The sequence below is a fragment of the Vespa crabro genome, chromosome 14 (assembly GCF_910589235.1).
Source record: "Vespa crabro chromosome 14, iyVesCrab1.2, whole genome shotgun sequence".
Lineage (NCBI taxonomy): Eukaryota > Metazoa > Arthropoda > Insecta > Hymenoptera > Vespidae > Vespa > Vespa crabro.
This window is the reverse complement of record NC_060968.1, coordinates 5,030,263-5,048,364: the sequence shown is the minus strand read 5'-3', so window position 1 is coordinate 5,048,364 and position 18,102 is coordinate 5,030,263. Positions and strand designations below refer to the sequence as shown.

The 18,102-nt window shown below is 37.8% G+C and overlaps 5 protein-coding genes across 9 annotated transcripts in view; 1 reads left to right on the top strand and 4 right to left on the bottom strand.

The window, feature by feature from the left end:
• The window catches only part of LOC124429047 (lateral signaling target protein 2 homolog), a 19,830-nt gene extending 13,798 nt beyond the window's left edge, over positions 1-6,032 (bottom strand). Inside the window, exons 1-3 of one of the 2 annotated variants that reach the window (XM_046973832.1) lie at positions 5,787-6,000; positions 2,729-3,911; positions 1,249-1,504 (exon numbers count right to left, since the gene is read on the bottom strand). In XM_046973832.1, the coding sequence (XP_046829788.1) occupies positions 1,249-1,504; positions 2,729-3,116 (644 nt within the window). In that variant the 5' untranslated portion in view covers positions 3,117-3,911; positions 5,787-6,000. Of the gene's footprint in view, positions 1-1,248; positions 1,505-2,728 lie in introns of both variants that reach the window. The other variant, XM_046973833.1, reaches the window with a different exon arrangement.
• LOC124429053 (carbonic anhydrase 7-like) overlaps positions 1-18,102 on the bottom strand; it is a 393,187-nt gene that overhangs the window by 184,664 nt on the left and 190,421 nt on the right. The window lies entirely within an intron of this gene.
• LOC124429052 overlaps positions 1-18,102 on the top strand; it is a 27,375-nt gene extending 9,273 nt beyond the window's left edge. Inside the window, exons 1-3 of one of the 2 annotated variants that reach the window (XM_046973842.1) lie at positions 16,417-16,784; positions 17,133-17,419; positions 17,524-18,102. In XM_046973842.1, the coding sequence (XP_046829798.1) occupies positions 16,743-16,784; positions 17,133-17,419; positions 17,524-18,028 (834 nt within the window). In that variant the 5' untranslated portion in view covers positions 16,417-16,742 and the 3' untranslated portion in view covers positions 18,029-18,102. Of the gene's footprint in view, positions 1-16,416; positions 16,785-17,132; positions 17,420-17,523 lie in introns of those variants that run through there. The other variant, XM_046973841.1, reaches the window with a different exon arrangement.
• Positions 8,117-11,912, bottom strand: LOC124429041 (urea transporter 2-like). 3 transcript variants are annotated; one of them, XM_046973820.1, is made up of 9 exons: positions 11,586-11,912; positions 11,338-11,457; positions 11,091-11,210; positions 10,723-10,874; positions 10,482-10,617; positions 9,881-9,964; positions 9,589-9,736; positions 9,099-9,511; positions 8,117-8,357 (listed from the first exon to the last, which is right to left on the bottom strand). In XM_046973820.1, the coding sequence occupies exons 1-9, from the start codon at positions 11,622-11,624 to the stop codon at positions 8,322-8,324; spliced, it is 1,248 nt and encodes a 415-aa protein (XP_046829776.1). In that variant the 5' UTR covers positions 11,625-11,912; the 3' UTR covers positions 8,117-8,321. The 3 variants fall into 3 exon arrangements, with proteins under 3 accessions (XP_046829776.1, XP_046829777.1, XP_046829774.1); XM_046973821.1 differs by having other exon boundaries at positions 8,117-9,266; positions 9,327-9,511; XM_046973818.1 differs by having other exon boundaries at positions 8,117-9,511.
• Positions 12,122-15,618, bottom strand: LOC124429028 (DNA replication licensing factor Mcm6). Its single transcript, XM_046973736.1, has 11 exons — positions 15,450-15,618; positions 15,178-15,321; positions 14,822-15,086; positions 14,537-14,739; positions 14,260-14,458; positions 13,655-14,185; positions 13,289-13,594; positions 12,884-13,217; positions 12,680-12,802; positions 12,474-12,616; positions 12,122-12,392 (listed from the first exon to the last, which is right to left on the bottom strand). The coding sequence occupies exons 1-11, from the start codon at positions 15,539-15,541 to the stop codon at positions 12,276-12,278; spliced, it is 2,457 nt and encodes an 818-aa protein (XP_046829692.1). The 5' UTR covers positions 15,542-15,618; the 3' UTR covers positions 12,122-12,275.

The window sequence follows — 18,102 nt, the reverse complement described above, 5'->3', positions numbered from 1 at the left end:
ATAGAAAAATTCTCATGAACATTTTCAGCCGACCCAGATTTGACTTTGTCGACAATGGCGAGGGTTAAGAATCGCTACTGTAGAAACTACGTCAAGTGGTACGGGTCGACGTAGAGTCAGACAAAGAAATACAGCCCAGATAGCTAGTATTTTCTACGATAACCTCGTACTATACATGCATAATTTAATCGATCTTTTTCATTACGTTGTACATACTGCAACCATATCACTTCAGTTGAAAATTTCTTTCTTTTCTTTCTAACAAAGACTGTTACTTTCATCAATTTCTTATAACATAATTCGACAGAAATTGATGGTAATAACCGAGGAAATCGAATCCTATAAACAATTGAAATTTAATCAAAGAACGATCGATTAGAAAATGGGAAATTGCCTTTTCGAGTGCAATTAATTTTTTATCGAGTTTCGAGAAAGAATTTCATTCCATTCGTTCGTCAGCGCTACAGATGGTGCTTTATAAAAAGAAAGAAAAGGAAGGAAGAATGAAAGAAAAATAGATAGGAGCCGAGTTCTACATCAAAGCGCTTTTAACAGGAACGGCGAGTGATTCGGTTTAAAATTGAGCCGGACAACGAAGAATAGCGCGCCGTTCGGGCGTTTGAGCTCATACGTCACGAGTATAAAGGTCGCTACTTGCTATCTCTCTCTTTCCACCGATAGAGAAAAGTTAGAGAACGTTTCACGGATGAAAAGCGTCGAAGAGAGAAGACCGAGCTCGATGATGTCCTCGTCGTGATCATCATCGGACCATCCATCCCTCCAAGTACCTCTTGCACCCTCTTCTACCTCTCATCCTTCAAAGCTAGCTATCTCTTTCCGAGCGGCGTAGTTTCATTACACGGTCGAACAAGGTTCCTCCTTTATTCGGAGGATCGTTCAGCTTCCCGACCGAAACATCATCATTCGAAACTGACTGCGAAGATGAGCATCGACGAACTTTTCCAGCCATGCATGACCCACTTTTTAAAAGGCATCCTTGTTTCTTCGAAATGCTCGGAGATTTATACTTAAGGTAGACTTATAGAAAGGAAGATGTCTAATGCAAAGGAGAGTATGTTTGTTTTTTTCAAACTCGGCGAGTCATTAAAAAAGTGTCAAAGAGCTATAGCGAATCCGCATCGTGTTCGTTGACTTAACGTGAATGGAACATACCGGAGCTACATTAGCAGACCTTTTCAAAAGCGGTCCGGGGAAAAATAAGGAGGAGCGAACGCGTTGTAGACTTACAATTGAGCTGTGCTTTGGGAAAAGTAGCAGGCACTTCGGTGCAGCCGCGGATACTCGCAGGAGTCGCTAAGAGCCTCTCTTGTCCTTTCAAAATTTATCAATGCCAGATCTTGTTCGCCGTTCATGTCAAGGAGTTCGAGACGCGCTTCGAGACCGGCTTGAATATCGGCACTTTGAAGAACACGAGGACTCTTCGAATGCCTGCGTTTCTTCCGTGGACTTCGTGGACTCTCCGAAGCTCTTCGTCTTCCTTTACCTAAAAACAAAAAGCGATCGAATTCCATTTTTATTTCTCATCGAAATTATCATTTTTACGGCGGGACACGATTTTATTTATTCGAAAATTCAGGTGGCCCAAATTATCTATCGATTTACATCGTCGCGAAATCGAAAGGACACGGACAACCTAACTAATACTCGTTCGTTCGCATTTATATTGAACACAATCGATTAAGCGTTAATTAAAATCGATTAGACGTTAATTAAAAGGGAGAGGAAGTACGCCATCGATATCATAAACTACTGTGGGTATTTTTAATTCACCGAATTCCATCGCGTGAACGTCATTAATGAATTTCTGTTAATTATCATTTTGCCGATGAATAACGAAAGAAGCATTTACGTTCTTTAGATCGTTTAAAAAATACACACGTAAGGCCTATTAACGCGACAGTGAACAATTTTATAAAAACGATGATTTGTTAATAAATCGTTTACTAATAAACGGAGAAATGAAAAATATTTACTCCGTTTCCAATGGTTAAATCCGCAGAATTTCACGAGCGGTATCCAGTGACTAGAGGGTAGGATAAGTTAACGGAGTGGTTGCGCGATCGAATATCAACTTCATAGCTGGCTTCCCGCATAGGATACGCATGTAAATTTCATGCAATTGATTAACTTTGGTACTGACGTGTCTCCTAGCGTAGTAGCTTATCAAAGAGAACGAGAGAGCGAGAGCGAGGGAGAGAGAGAGAGAGAGAGAGAGACAGAGAGGGGGGGGGGAGTTTCATACGCCAGCTTTTGAGGTGAAAATTAGTACAACGATTGAATGCATATATATCCTATATCACGTTTCTACCCATGTTTTTTTATCTTTGTTACATTGCATGTGTTATGAGAACTCTCTCTCGCTTCGATTGTCGATCGACTCGTACAAGTTTCTATTTTGCTTATTTTTACTAAAGACTTGATACCCAGTACACGACTATTTTTATACTGTTACTTGATACTTTTGCTGAAAAAGTACGTAGTAAAAGGTCCTCAAACTTTCTTACGTGCTATTTCTGGTTAATCGTATTGATCTTTCTTCCAATGAAAATTCCTTTAACGTAATTTTGATTCTTCTGTACGGTATTACAAACGTTTGTTTCTTCAAACTCTTTCCTCGCACGTACTTACGAGATACGTATTACGAGATTAAAACTCGTAATACGTATTTCAGAGAAATGTGGATTCTTCTTGTAGGAAGAAGACTCACCATGATGTGATTTGTGTTGATGATGAGTCATTGAATCATCGATGTAATCGCAAGGAGCTGAATCGTGTCGTCTACGGCGATGATGATGGTGGTGGGGATGATGATGATGGTGATGATGACTCTTCCTTCTATGTTGGTGATGGTGTTGATGATGATGGTTCAGCGACGAGGAGGCCGTGGAGGTCGAGGTTAATCTCGGACGACGCGGACTGGTTGGTGCACTGCCTGAACGTCTGCCGAGCGTCGATGATGCCTTCATCGCCTCCACCTTTGTTTCCACCAGAGCAGCGAGGACGGCTTCGAGACGTGCCACCTCCACGCCGCCACTACCATCGTTTGTTGAGACTGCCTTGTCAGCGACATCGGAAGTCGACGGCATCACCGTCATCTCTCCACCTAAATTTGGTGCATTACGCTTCTCACCCTCGATGATGACTACTTTTTAAGAAGCCGACTATTTCGTCTTTATCCTCTTTTCATCATTTCTCCCGGCGTTTCGTTATTTGTCCAAGTGACGAGCTACCAGAACGATTATGGTATTCCGCGATCGTGATAGCGATTAAATTCCTTGATATATAGGACCATTTCAGAACGTAGTCTGTTTGCCATATCCCAATAAAATAAAATGTCAATTCTACATTCCCCTGAGAGAAAATCTATCGTTCCTGAATTTTCTGTATACGTGAAAATCTGTCCCTTTTGTACGGAGCAGCCAAACGATATTATCTGATCGTGAAAATCGCTCGATCGATCGTGCATAGCACGTTCTCGGAGAGCTCGTTCCCTCGGCCACAGGATGTCATACGCGGCAGTGACGGGCAACGAATTTCCATCTCCATGATGATCGAATCGTTTTGGCGATAACGTTTGTTTCTGCCTTTTCCAACGAATTAATCGATGATGACCTCGGGCCGAAGACTCGTACCATATGGCATGGGGTTCAAACTACCTTCGAGCGCGAAACGTTCGATCAGGACTTTTTCATTTTTTATCTCGTCCTTCCACTTCTCTCGAATCTTTTTCGAAAAAAAAAAAAAAACAAACTCTTTGCAAAGAGAATTCGTCAGCGAGCTTCGTTAGTACCGTTTCTATAAGTTCGTGCTTTCCGTTATTGCTCATATAATACTCCTCATGGAAACTCTAGAGAGGTGGCTAGGAGACCTTCGGTTTTTCAATTATCGGCCTGAAATACCGATTCATCCATTCTTTACGCTTGTCAAACCAACGAAGGGAATCGAGGGTGTAGTATGTAACTCGAGTTTTTTTGATCGACCATCATACCACATGGTATATTTATGTATTACACGAAGTGAAGGCTTAAACCGAAGTTACGAGGGAGCTAGGAGAATTAGAAGCGCGCGCCGAGAAGAGACGGCGGTATATAAGCTTGTTTTTGCCCGGCCAACTTCCCTCGACCCTTCCTAGTCTCTCGCGTAACAGCTAACGACCTCGTTCCTCCTTTCTACGGGACTCGTAGCCATACCACCTTCAAGTAGCCGGACCCGGCCGAGACACCTCGTTCTCCTCCGTAATTCTCTTTGTCCTTCTGGTCGTTCGAAGGCAAGGGCCGAGGGAAGCCAGGTTACCCTAAACCACCATCAGGTGTAAGCTCGACAACACTGACTCTTTGATATTTCAAATCAACTTTGGCTAGCTCCAGCCATTTCTTCGTACGAACTCTGTTAAGACGGAAAAGGTCAAGCCTCGATAGGACAGTTCCTCGATAGTTTGCACTATCTTTTTCTAGGGGTTTTAGTTCCACTCTCAAATCGTTCTACCAAAAGCCGAGAGAAAAAGGAAGCGTGGGAGATAGCAGCCCGATTCATCTCACGTTCCGTTTTAACTTGCGTGATTGATGTTACAATGATCTTTTTCAGGAGTTCCACTGACTCCGTTTTCTTATAGCATATAAAGCGCAACAGGATCGTTTGGTGCTCTCATCGATTAGATTGCTCGTAAATCAAACCAGGCCGTTTGTCGCGATGAAAGAAGTCTTAAATCATAAAGAAAAATAAGGAAGAGTAGGAGGAGGAGGAGGAGGAGGAGGAGAATGAGGAGAAGAGAGAACTTCGATTGTCGCGGGTGGTCCTATTATTTGCCTACTCTTGCTTATATTTTTGCGATAAAAGAGACAAGGTAGATGGGAGGAGAGAAGCAAATAAAAATTTTCCTTTTGTATACAGGCTATTGACGACTCGTCAGAAATCCGGAAACTTTTCTTCTCTCCTTGATGATGTCATTTCTCTTGAGAGCGATGGTAAAGTACTTGTAAAGAAAGAAAGAAAGTTGTTCTCGCCCTTTCTCTAAAAAGTATCTTCACCGTGTTGTCTCCTGTTCGTAAAAAATTCAGGTGATGTCCGAGTAGGTTTATCTTCTTCTTGGCCGAAATTTAAAAAGCTCTCCTATTAAAGGTAATTAGAGAGAGAGAGAGAGAGAGAGAGAGAGAGAGAGAGAGAGAGAGAGAGAGAGAGAGAGAGAGAGAGAGAAGTGTCACAAGTTCGTCGATCTCGATATAAACTTTAGAAAGTCGGTCGTTTAGGGTGTGAAATGTAAAAGTATAAAAAAAGGAGGATAGAGAGAGAGAGAGAGAGAGAGAGAGAGAGAGAGAGAGAGAGAGAGAGAGAGAGAGAGAGAGAGAGAGAGTGTGTGTGGAGAAGAAAGAAACAAAGGGAGAAAAAGAACGAAATGATCGTAGGGGAGGCTTTTGAGAGAGTTGAGTGGAACGGGTCAAGAGCGTATGGCTTGAGCTAGCCCGAAAGTCGTTGTACACATTGCAGGCCACGCAAAAGTTACGGTGGGCAGTAGCTCGTGACGAAAAAAGCTTAAGAGAGGATGAGAACGAATCGTGGAAAGGTAAAGAGGAAATTCACGCGGGCGTCCTGCTCTCGAGAAGTCTTCGAAGGGTTCTCGGAAGGTCACTGCGGCGCGACGAAGCGTCACACGCGGTTTCTTCCTCTCGCATATCGCGTGAAAAACTTAACTAAATGAAATTCAAGCGAAAAGGAAGAAAGAGAAAGGTAGTCTGCAATGATCCTAAAGACACACGTAATATATTTACACGCTGTAATACGTTGTTGGTTACAACTGAATAAAGTTATCTCTATACGAAAATGAAAGTAAAGACCGTCACGCGTCACGACGAAGGGATTTGCGTGCGCGAGTACTAGCGATCGGCCGAATACTGGGGAGAGTAGCGTCGTGTAGCAGACAGGCTCGCTCGGTGGGCAGGTAGTCGCTCTGGCAGGGATGCGTTCAGTCCTTCCCCACCCCTTATACAAGCACCCCTTCCAACAACCGCTTGCCTACCATCTCTACCACCTCCACACTTCACCCTACATCGTCCACCACTACTGCCAATGCCACCACCACCACCATCACCACCTCCTCGTCATTTTCATCCACCTACCGACGCAAAGGAGGTTGCCGTCGAGCGTAAAAGAAAAGCTCTCTGCACGATCCCTCCCTCTCTCTCTCTCTCTCTCTCTCTCTCTCTCTCTCGCCAAAACCTCATTGTTTTCCTTCTGCTAGTTACTTTTCTCCCTTATCACCCTTGCCGCATACGATTTCACTAAAGATATTACTCATATTATCGTATGCATGTACGTACGTACGTATGACCGTACACGCTCGATCGATCGAAGCGGTAAAGTCGCTTCTTCGATTGCAAATGAACGAGAACTATTGTCGTCTATACGTAGCAAAACTGCATGGGATGAATATACCAACCGGATATGATTAGAATTTAAACGATCAACGCGTTACAGAAACCGTAGTGGGCTTTTACTCTCGATGGATCCGCGCCAGTTTTCAAGCTGGTCCTGAATTTTCGAGTGGTTCTTTGTTAACGATCAAAAATACTCTTTCTTCGTGACTTCTTTTTACGTCTGCACGTGTATCTATATGTATATGCAGATTACAGAGTGCTGGTACTGCGGCATTCGCATTGTTTTCACTTTGCCGTATCGTATTAATTTTGTGTACCAAGTCCTTCCGCTTTTTTCATTATTACGTTCCATGTCTTTAATTTGTTTGTATACCCCATACGAGTACATTGGATAAGGAACATTAAAATATAGGTAATGTTAATGCCCTCCTTCCTCATTTTTCTTTCTAAAATATTTTTCTCCAAATAAAAGTCTCATATATTATTGCGAAATGACAAATCGAATATTTGTATGTCTATTGAGAAGATCGTAAAAAAGGAATAGTTGTATTATTGGACCACTTCGATCCGTGGTGGCGCCCTTCTCATGATTCTCCTTGCTATATCCCAAAACTAGATTCTGGAAAATGAAATTTACATAATCCTATTATCGCTATCTATCTTACGTGGTAGCGAATAAAGAACTGTCTTGATCGACCTTCTTAAAGGATTATCTCTGTGAAACTTTTCAATATTTGCCAACGAAATCGCTCGAATGTAAAAGAAAAGTATTTGGAAAAGAAATTGTCCTTTGTAAAATCGGACAAGTTTTCAAATAAAGCGAATAGAATGAAATGGAATTTCGCGATAACGACGTCGAAGTAGAGCCGATAACAGTGTTCTCTCGCTCGAGGACATAGATTTTATGCACCACATGCAGAGTTTTACATTAAATTCTCCAGTTGAGTCGTATTCGCTGCTACGCGATCAAAAAGTTTACTAGGTAAAAACTTTTATATTGCTCTATTCTGTCTCCGATTACATTCTCTTTGCAATATTACTAGTAATCTAAAGCATTTTCAAACGATATATATCTTTTCCCTTTTTACCTGTATTTTTTTTCTATACTCGAAAATTCGCAAGACTTTTTTTTGATGGATCAATGGAACACCATTTCGTTCCACAGAAAATGGACACTTGTGAGAATCATAAAATTGCGAAATCGATATACGTTCATTCAAGGCGAAAGAGAAGAAGGACTGCATTGTGTATGTATTGCAAATCTAGTCACTATAAAATATCACGCTCAAATGTATAGACCGCAACAGGGAAAGTGATCGTATAAATTTTATCGATCGACCTGTGGCTTTTTACATGCGAACGCTTTCCATAGAAATATCTACCGTTCCAGATCTTGTCTTGAAAATGCTGTCGAGATCCACAAATTTAACGCTACCTTTCCCCGCCTTTCTGAGATAAGGAGATTAGCACCTCGATTTGATATATATATATATATATATATACATATGTGTGTGTGGGTGTATATTCTATAGACAGCGAATAAACAATTTTGTCGAGATTAGAATTTTTTTTCCAAAGATAAGCAATATTTCGGTAAACATGGAATTTCGAGAAAGTATCGACCTCTCTACGTTTCTTCAGCATTGTCTGTTCATCCGTAAAATTGCTAAAGTAATAAAAATCGATCTGAATACTTCACGTTGATGGAACGATCAGATCATAATATTTGGAAACTTCCTATTCGTGACTTATCGAAGTACTACAGGAAAACTAGAGATATTTATACAGAGATTTCATTGAATGTTCTATCGGTACTTTTGTAAACAAAGCAAATATGAATACAAGTAGTATTATTTATAGATAACAAATAGTATAACCTAGTATAATATATTTTATTATATTCAAAGTAATTGATCGTATCTTCTGATCCTAAGGAAGTGCAGGGTCCATCTCGGAATCGTCGACCTATATTAAAGAGAGAAAAGAACTCGTTAAATTCCACGCGATCCACTGAAACGAAAAGCGCAGGCGTCGAGCTTTTGAATACTTCATTTCATCCCTTTATACGCTGAGCTCAACTCCGAGGCATAACATCTAACCTAAGTCGGGACACCCTTCCTACGCGCGTATCAAAGGAGAAACTTTCACTCCTCACGAAATAAGGCGAATAACTTTGGTAAGGGAGAAATCAATTTGTAGAGCTCCCGGCGAAGGGCGTGGTTTTCATCCCCTGTTGGGGATGCTGGTACGATGATACATCGATATCAAATCTCCACCAAAAGCTTTACCTCTGTATGATCGTTTGTTTATCTTTCTTAAGGAGTAACGTTTGATGTTTGGAAATCAAATAGAGATAGCATCGAGATGCGTTCCTCAATGCTTATTTTACCCTACCGATTAGATATATACGTTGCTATGACTCCGAAGATAGACTGAGAAGCAGACTGAAAATATTTCAAAATAAGACTCGAGGTACATTACGCGATGTTTACTATATCGCCATAGTGGGAAGACTCTGCTCGTACTCCGATGTATTTATTATTTACGTATTTATCAACTCGGCTTATTAATAGATGTCATAGGTACGATTAGCCGTTTATCTCGATGATTCATGGAAAGGTAATGAAATTATGAAATAAAAGATTTTAAATGAATCGCATAAAGTACTCTACCTTTTCTAAAGTAAATTAATACAATTATACCTACGTTCTCTTGCATGATTTTCTTTCTATTTGTAAGATAATCGTGACGTTGTTTCTCCGGATAAGAAGATTGCAATGGTTTTGGAAAAACTGCACTCAAGGATGCACTTCGTAATTGTAAAAACAAACTTGAGCTAATTACAAAGGGCAGTGTTAAAAATGGTAAACCGATCTGGAAACGAATTGTTATTAACATAATTGCACATTCTATTGTCGAATAATACCTACTCACTTTGCCGAATATAATTCGGAGGACATATTGAAGTACCACCGTGTAGACGATCGCTACGAGAGTTGCAGCAGCAGTCTGTACGTTAATAACGAATAAATTACCTCCTAAGGCGGCACCAGTCAAGAAACAGTTGAATCCCCATAATCCCGTGAATACCTCATTGTGTGGTGCCCCAAGTTCTAAGCCTACGTAAATGAACTCATCTTTAAGCATGCGGGAGTTCAACAACGAATGTTTATTAATATCAGATGGAAATACCTGCCTGCGAGTGTACCAACAAATACACCTGCAAAAGAAAATCCGGCAGTAGCTGGGGAATAGATTAAAACTGCTAAATAAATAACAGCTCCTGTTACGACGTTGTCCACGCTGAACAATTGCGACGATGAAACGACCATTCCCCGGAACACCTGTAAAGGAAAAAATTATTGAAATATTCCGTTCACCGTTAATAATACTCTTTAAAAGTTCGATCGTTGATCGAAATGTATAAGCAATAGTAAGAGCAAAATGCATTGAAATCGAATAAAACAGAGGAGATAGTTGATCTTTACCATTCCCCAGTCGACGTTAACGTCTGTTACATTCTCCGCGATAAAACTGGCATCGTTTGTCCTTGCATCACTTGTTGCATTGTCCTCGAAACAACGAGAGTATAGAGTACAAGTAGCATCTCGAGTTTGTACACAATTGCTCATACGCCACAGTGATATCTCCTCAGCTATGCAACTTTCGTACCGCGATCAAATTGCAACCTTCGAATTAATATTTTCGAACGAAACTTTCAAGACCGTCTCGTTTTCGTCTCTATTTCTATAGATAAAATAGATAAGAAAAAATAATGTATCTCAGGTCGACGTCGCTCTGAAATCCGAGTCAAGGTAATACATCGTCAACGAAATTCTAACCGAGCTTGATCAATACCAGGGGAAAGTTATACCGCGATGTGGGGTGGTTTGGGTTTGGGTTTGGATTTTCCCTCACGAAAGCCACGTGAAATATGTATAACCTGAATTCTAAGATGAAGAGCCCTTTCTAACTAAAGGGCTCTTTGCTACGAGAGAAATTAATGTTCATGCAACGCTGTTAATAGATGATCTTTGGCCTGTCTTGATCACTGTGACGCATAGAGTAATTCAAAGTACATATACTTACTGTGCCTTTAATTTTGAACGATTCGGTGAAACCATTCTGCGTGGTAAAAACAAAAAGTAATACTAATTCTACTAGATTAAACGCCCATACCGTGCATGGAAATTTAACAGTCTCCAAAGAGCGGGCCAGATAAACACTGAAAATATTAATCATGACTCCCTGTGAATTATTCCTGATCCGTTGAAACGATTCGAAATTTTATTTCGCTCATCGACCAACAATTTTCAAAAATTATCCTCACCTGATTATGGTTCCTATGAGTATAAGTAGATAACTAAAAGCATCGAATTCACCATAAAACTTTGGTACCAAGTTGCACGACAGAGTACCAATTAAAAGTGGATTCAATACGGTCAATCCATTTTCTATAATATGTTGAGAATCTTTCATCAGCTGCAAATGAAATGTTACAGAATTTAAAGGATGAAAAAAGAGTTTGCGCATTGCAGTAGAATTCTTGTGTCCACTCGTCAGTAGTCGGTTTGTCATAACAACAAATATGATATGAATCAGGATTGAAGAAAATTACACGTTGATTTATTGCGATTTTATAAAATGCGACTATGACATGAAATATTATTTGAAAAAGTATACATATCGTGCACGTACCACGGAAAGCAAAAGGCCTAGAAAGCCGGTCGCAGCAGAAAAGGCCAAGATCTTTGGTGCCGTTGCTCCTAAAGCGATTACTATTAACAATCCACTTAGTGGATTATTAGCGAACGCGACCTAATGGATTTGAAATATATTTCGACAGATAAAGTAAGATCCAAGTGTTTACTTTTAAGTTGCGCCTTTTTAAAACGCATTTATCTACAATACTTAATCGTAATCAATACAAAATGTGCTCACTCACTTGGCCATAGCCTCTCAGCAAAGCATCCAATAATTGTAAAGGAACCCAAATTGGCTTATTCTTCTCTATCAAAAACTTTTTCCAAAGGAAAAAATCACCGATACATGCTCCCCGCGCATCCTAACATTAATATCAATTTTCTTTTTTATTATATTTCTCTCTATTTTAATTCAAATTTTATTTTTATCGTGAACTTCAGTCATTCGGTATATACGAGCAATGACGATTTTTATATTTTGTTAATTTACCTCCATGTAGGAAGCTGTACGAAGTTTTCCCTCAGACATTGTAGATTCGCACAAAGAACATCATATTCTGACAATACCTGACTCTTTTTACTCATTGCTCCACAATACCCCACCATACGAAGATAAGTATCATGATGATGATAAACATGTGTACATTGCCGGTTTTTTTTTCTTTTTTTTTTTTTTTTCAACTCGTTAACTCTTTGGCATAGATAAAAAAGAAAAATTGATTAAATTTCTCTTCGCGTAGTATTCATAAACTTCGTAAGATATAACTAAGGACTTTGAAAATATTAAATTATAATTAAAAAATTTTATATTTCTCTCGTAACGTAAGTCACATTACGAGAGAGTGACTATATTACTGAACAGATCAAACTGTTCAGTTTACTGATCTACTTTGAGGTACTGCTAATTTATCCTCGAATGAGCTCGTTGTCATAATTAGCATACGTTAAAAAAAGGAATTAACATGGTCGCTTTTTATTTATGAGGGCACAACGATTAAAATGTTTCGTGAAAATATGGCTATAATCTAATTGAAAATTGATCGATTTATATATTTCTTCTTCTTTTTTTCTTTTGTTTATACAAATTATCTTTGGGTGTATTACAAAATATGACGAAAGTATAAAAATATTCTGCAAACTTCGATTTTTATGGGATTATAGCTGTGAATTGAAAAAAATATTACGTATCTAAGACATAGTTAGGATGTACCACTAATAAAGGATCTTCCTCTTCTTCCGCATCTCCTTTGCCTTTGCTTTTTAAATCTCTTGTAGTAAGAGGTATTATAATTTGGTCCTTAACACAACAATAATGGGCATGATTAAATCAAGTAGCATTAAAATTCAATACTTTGTGAATGAGTAGACGAATACATACATGATAAGTTAATCTGTCAACAATCTTCTCGATGAAATTTTTTCGTTCTAACAATTCCTCTTCAGAATCTATTTGATCTTGTATTTGATCGAGATACCACACAACCAAATCGGACTTACGTATACCGCCTCCTTTTGCATCGTCTATAAATGAAATTCGTAATATTAACATAATTGAACTTAAGTTCACGCGTAATGGTGCCTCACCTTCATTTTCGGCACGAGTTTCTTCGCTTCGCATATAAAGGATTAACATATTTGACAAATTTTTATACTCTTCGAACGACATGGTGAGTTTCTTCTTTTGTACTTCTTGTGGTTCGTCAGTTGCTATGAAAAAATAAATTTATATTTTTTTTTGGTTGTATTATATTTTACATCAATACAATTACTAGATGATATTGCAATTACGAGGAGTAGGCATCTTGTCATCCATATCGACTTCATTCAGTGCAGCCATGAGTGGTGGTGGATCGTCTATTCTTACGCCTAATTTTTCTTCGTTGTCTACGTCTTCCAAATCAATATCTGGCTGTTCAACCGTGACAATACTTTTGTTCAACAAACGTTTCGCTTCTTTAATATGCTTTACAGTAACTTCGTCCACACACTCAAGCTTAGCTAATGCTTCTGATAATCTGACCATGCTCTCTAATTGTCTCACTGTAACTTTCCATTTTCCCGAACCGCTACCCGTTCTTTGTCTCATTGTTGTGTAACACTCCACTAACAGTTCTGCAGCTTCCTGAATATTTTGATCGATTAAGCCATCATATAATGATTTTTTTTTTTTTTTTTTTTTTAATAAAGCCTCACCTGACTTAAAACAGGCTTGAAATATTTCGCAAAGTTTATGTATCTTATAATCTCTGATTGCGTGTATATCACCTCGATATCTTGTATATTGTCACAATGTAAATCTACGATTCTTTTGGCAATAGCATTATCTACTATCTCGTTGCATTCATCTACTACAATAAAGAAAAGATCGAATCTTGACATAATAGGTGCTGTAAGTAGAATATTTTGTTGCAATGATCTTTTCCTATCGTACCGTCCACCGATAGGATTAGCCGCTGCCAGTATAGACGTTCGAGCATTTAGAGTTGCTCTCACACCTGCCTAAAAATATATTAATGTATGAACAATTAATGTACGTTCGTTATATATCTTCTGATTTACCTTAGCCAACGAAATTGTTTGCTGTTCCATAGCTTCGTGTATAGCTACTTGATCTCTAGGATCCATTTTATCAAATTCATCTATACAACAAATACCATGATCAGCAAGCATTAAAGCTCCAGCTTCTATAACAAATTCGCCAGATTCTTCATCTCTAACTACAGCAGCAGTTAAACCAGCAGCACTGGATGCTTTTCCAGATGTATAAACTGCCCTAGGAGACATATCAGTAACATTTTTAAGGAACTGTGATTTGGCAGTACTTGGATCTCCTACTATACAGCAATTGACATCTCCTCTTAATGATGTTCCTTCCTCTGTGGTCTTTGCAACTCCTCCAAAAAGCATTAACGTTATTCCCTTCTTAATTTCATCATTACCATGTATTGCAGGAAACATGCTGGTTGATAAATTTTGATAAAGATTTTTATCACGGCTCATTTCGTATATACGATTCCATTCTGCCTCAGTCATTTGCTTCTTCATCATTTCTTGAGATATTTCTTCCATTACCATTTCAGTTCCACCAAACTATAATTAAAGTAAATATTATTGTTAATTGTAACACTCAACTTTAATATCTTCCAAAAATATATAACAATCACCCTAAGACTAGTTGCTGTAATACTACAAGCAAGAAAGGCAATTTTGTATGTTAAATCTCTGACACCAAGTGCTTTAAGTCCTGTTATACCCTCATCTTGGTCACCCTGTTTATGTCTTGATCCAGGCTCTGATTTTACACCAGGTAAAGCCAATGCACCTACATCCGGTACTACTATTAATGTACCAGTAAAATCATATCTAGAATATCAAAAGTATCATTATAAATATATGTAATAATAAAGCACAAATATATTTAATATACAATTTCAAAAATACCTATCACCAGCTTGTACGCTTTCTACTGTTTCTGCTCTTAAAATAACTTCAAGAGAGCGTGGAATGCATCCTCTAGGCAGTTCTGCTTGTGTTTCCTGAATTCTTACTTTTTGAAAGTCTATGAATATGGAATTGTCTACATCTAACATAAAACGACGTCTATTACTGCAGACAGGATTGTGACAAATTGTTGGATTTGTAAACTACAAATATAAATTTCAACGATTAACTTAATGACACAAATAATACAGATGATCAAAATAATTGCTGATTTTTGGAATTTACCTTAAACTGTTGTTTTATATTTTTAATGCAACCATTGCAATCCATACATATAAAAGTGCCTAATACTAATTCTGGATGAACAGGATGCGTTCTAACTACTTGTCCAGATATACGAATGAGAGTACCTAGCTTAGAAGTATTCAATTCTCTAAGCTTTTGTCTTGTTGGAACATCGGTGAAACTCACATAACATTCTTTATCTTTGTTCAGTTCTCCTGTATCTTTTACAAAATTGGATACAGCCTGACAAAGGAATGGATATACTCTAAAAAAGAAAAAATATATATAATATATACATAATTAAGTTGCACATTTTTCAAATCCACACAGATGTATAAATTGCTTAAAAGAATAACCTGTAATATTCCTCAACTATTGTCGTAGACAATGCTTGATTATATGCATCAATATCATCAAAAGATACTTCTAAAGTACTTCGTTCTGGACTTATTAATTCCTTAGCTGCTTCTGTATACTTAGTCGTACCATCTTCCTTAAATCTAATAATTAACATAAGTACAAATCAATTTTAATAGATTTCTATTAGAAAAGTGTAAGCTTAACGAATAATATTCTTAATAATTTCGATACGATACAATTATTGCTTTTGAATCATTGTTTAACTTACTCTTCGAGGAAGTCTTGAAATAATTTTTGACATTTTAATCCTACTTCATCTGTCACACGCAGCCGACCAATTTGTGGATCTCCAATATCCATTTCGTATAATAATTAATAGCAGAAATTATTAAAATTATATCAAAACGTCTAATGTATACGACACCTCATAACTAGTTTTCGCGGGTACATAGAGTAAAAAATGGTTAGACGATCATCACGTCACTTTCTAGTAATATGTACAGAAAGTTTATTTGGATGTGCCACTAGATGGCTCCAACAAAACTTCCCTATCTTGTGAGTTTTCAATCAGAGAATGAACTTATCGACAGATGTTACGTGCTCACATAAGAATATAGCGCACTCTACATATTGATCCAATAATTACAAATGATAGATCATTAATTAGACTTCTTTCTTGCGATATATAAATAAACAATTGATAATTTCTGCGATATGCTTTATGTTCATTAAATTCAATTTCTTTTCGATATGAACTAGAGGTTTTTAATACAATCACTATGTGATTAGAGAGAAAAAGCTTTTTGTATATTTCTATTAATATGTATTAAACGTAAATAAAATTAAAATATAAATCAATAATATAATATTATTTATCGAAATATTTGTCATACATATTTTCCCACTCGAATTTATCATTTTTCAAGTGCCACTTCTCAGCTTGCATTTAATATTGTCGATATATAGCTTATTAATCGAATATTGGTAAACGTTCGACATGTTCCTTCTATAGAATAGGATCGTGTCCAAAGCCTCAATTATCGATCAATTACTTTCATATCCTGGTAATATTGTCTCGGCTTTACACATTATCTATGTTATATATATATATATATATATATATATATATATATATATATATATATATATATATATATATATATGGAAATTAGATAATGATATTCCGAATGATCGCATTCTAAAAGTTTCTTGGTATTGTTCTGAATGATATTTAAGAGGAATTGAAATTATTTGAGCGTAATAAAAATGATAACCAAATTAAAAAGCAATTACTTGTTAAATTTGACCTCCACAATTACAATGAAACATTCGACCTGATTCGAAAGCCATGTTGTCGGAACGTTAAAAGTGCAGCGAGGGTTGCATTTGGTCGAAGCCGAAAAGGGAAAGCGATGAAATCTTTCGAGTGGATAGATATGTAGCCGGTGTATGTACTTCCGGCCTTAAACAAGGCTTAGCTCTTAGCGAACGAACCGTCCTACGGTATAAATGGAACGCGAAGTGCCTACAGACGTTTTAGTTCTTTTCAAGATAGTGTCGGATGATGGGCCACGCATCCTATGAAATACTCCTCTTTTTCTCGGTAACGTATACGTGTTTCTTCTAATTCTATGCATATAAAATAATTTGATGCAGCTGTTGATGTATTTCATCTGTCAAAATCATATCTTCTTTGAGCAGTGTAAGAGTCTAAGAATGCATTCTCGATCTAAATGTCAGATCATAGTAAGATTTAAGCACTCAGTTACGTTTCTTTTTATTCTCAAACGATTCTTTGTACAAAAAAAAAAAAGAAAAGACAATAGAGTAAAATATTATTCATTATTATATTCAGTTTTGCTAGAACTTTGCAATATTTTCCTAAATGATTACGAACGTGTCCTTTTCTCGAACGGGACGATGTTAAAGCTCTTTTACTGATCTAATTCAGGTGGCGTGCATCTACATGACGTGCGGAATACTAACGACGAGCCCAACGAAATTGCCGTCCATCGTACACGGCTATCTACCCCCTCGAAGCGTTCCCGTTTCGACGAGTTCTTCAAGGAGCGTTATTTACGCCAATCACAAGTACGACGTTGTCGACGAACCTGAAGAAAATGACGATCATCGTCTAGAAGATAGCTATTTGCATTCGGGCTCAAGGCCAACTACGGTGTCTCTTTCTTTTAAGGACGAAATTCCTAAAACGTTCGATAAAGCTGAGAAAATTGTCAGGTGACGATTAAATTTGATCTTCTAATTACCAATTGTGTCAATCCTTTAATTAACGTCTTACTTAAATGTCAAGATTAATATTTTCCAATTAATTTGATGAACAGCTCAATGAATCAGAATCGCGGGAGATTCCCACCGAGGTCAGAAAAGTTTTTTGATATATCGACGAAGAGTTCAAGCTCGATTGAACGTCATCTTCTTGCTCCTGTCAGATCGCGATACAAAGTAGAGGAGGAAGCAAAGAAAGAAGAAGACTATGTCGTTAGAGAAAACACAGCTACCGATTACGAAGGATCGCCGGCTTATCTTGGGAAAAATGTAAATCCGACAAAGCCCTATCACGATTCGCAAGACATAACAAGCGCCATCAAGTTTCTGGATCGTTTCCTAAGCAGGACACTAAACGGCGATAGCTACAACAACGAGCTACATCCACCAACCAATCCTGTTTTGGCTCTGGTCCTGTCTCGATATGGACGATACGTGTCTGGCCCACGAAACCCTCGTCTATATTCATATATGGCGGTAAATAATATCCATAACAATAGGCCCTTCGGACGGTATAAGCAAGAATGCGAGGAAGAACCGAGATACGTCAGTTCGAGATAACTCTGATATTTTGTCTAGATATAGTTTCATACGAACGATGTAATTGATTTCTTTTTTTTCTTTTTTGTTTTTTC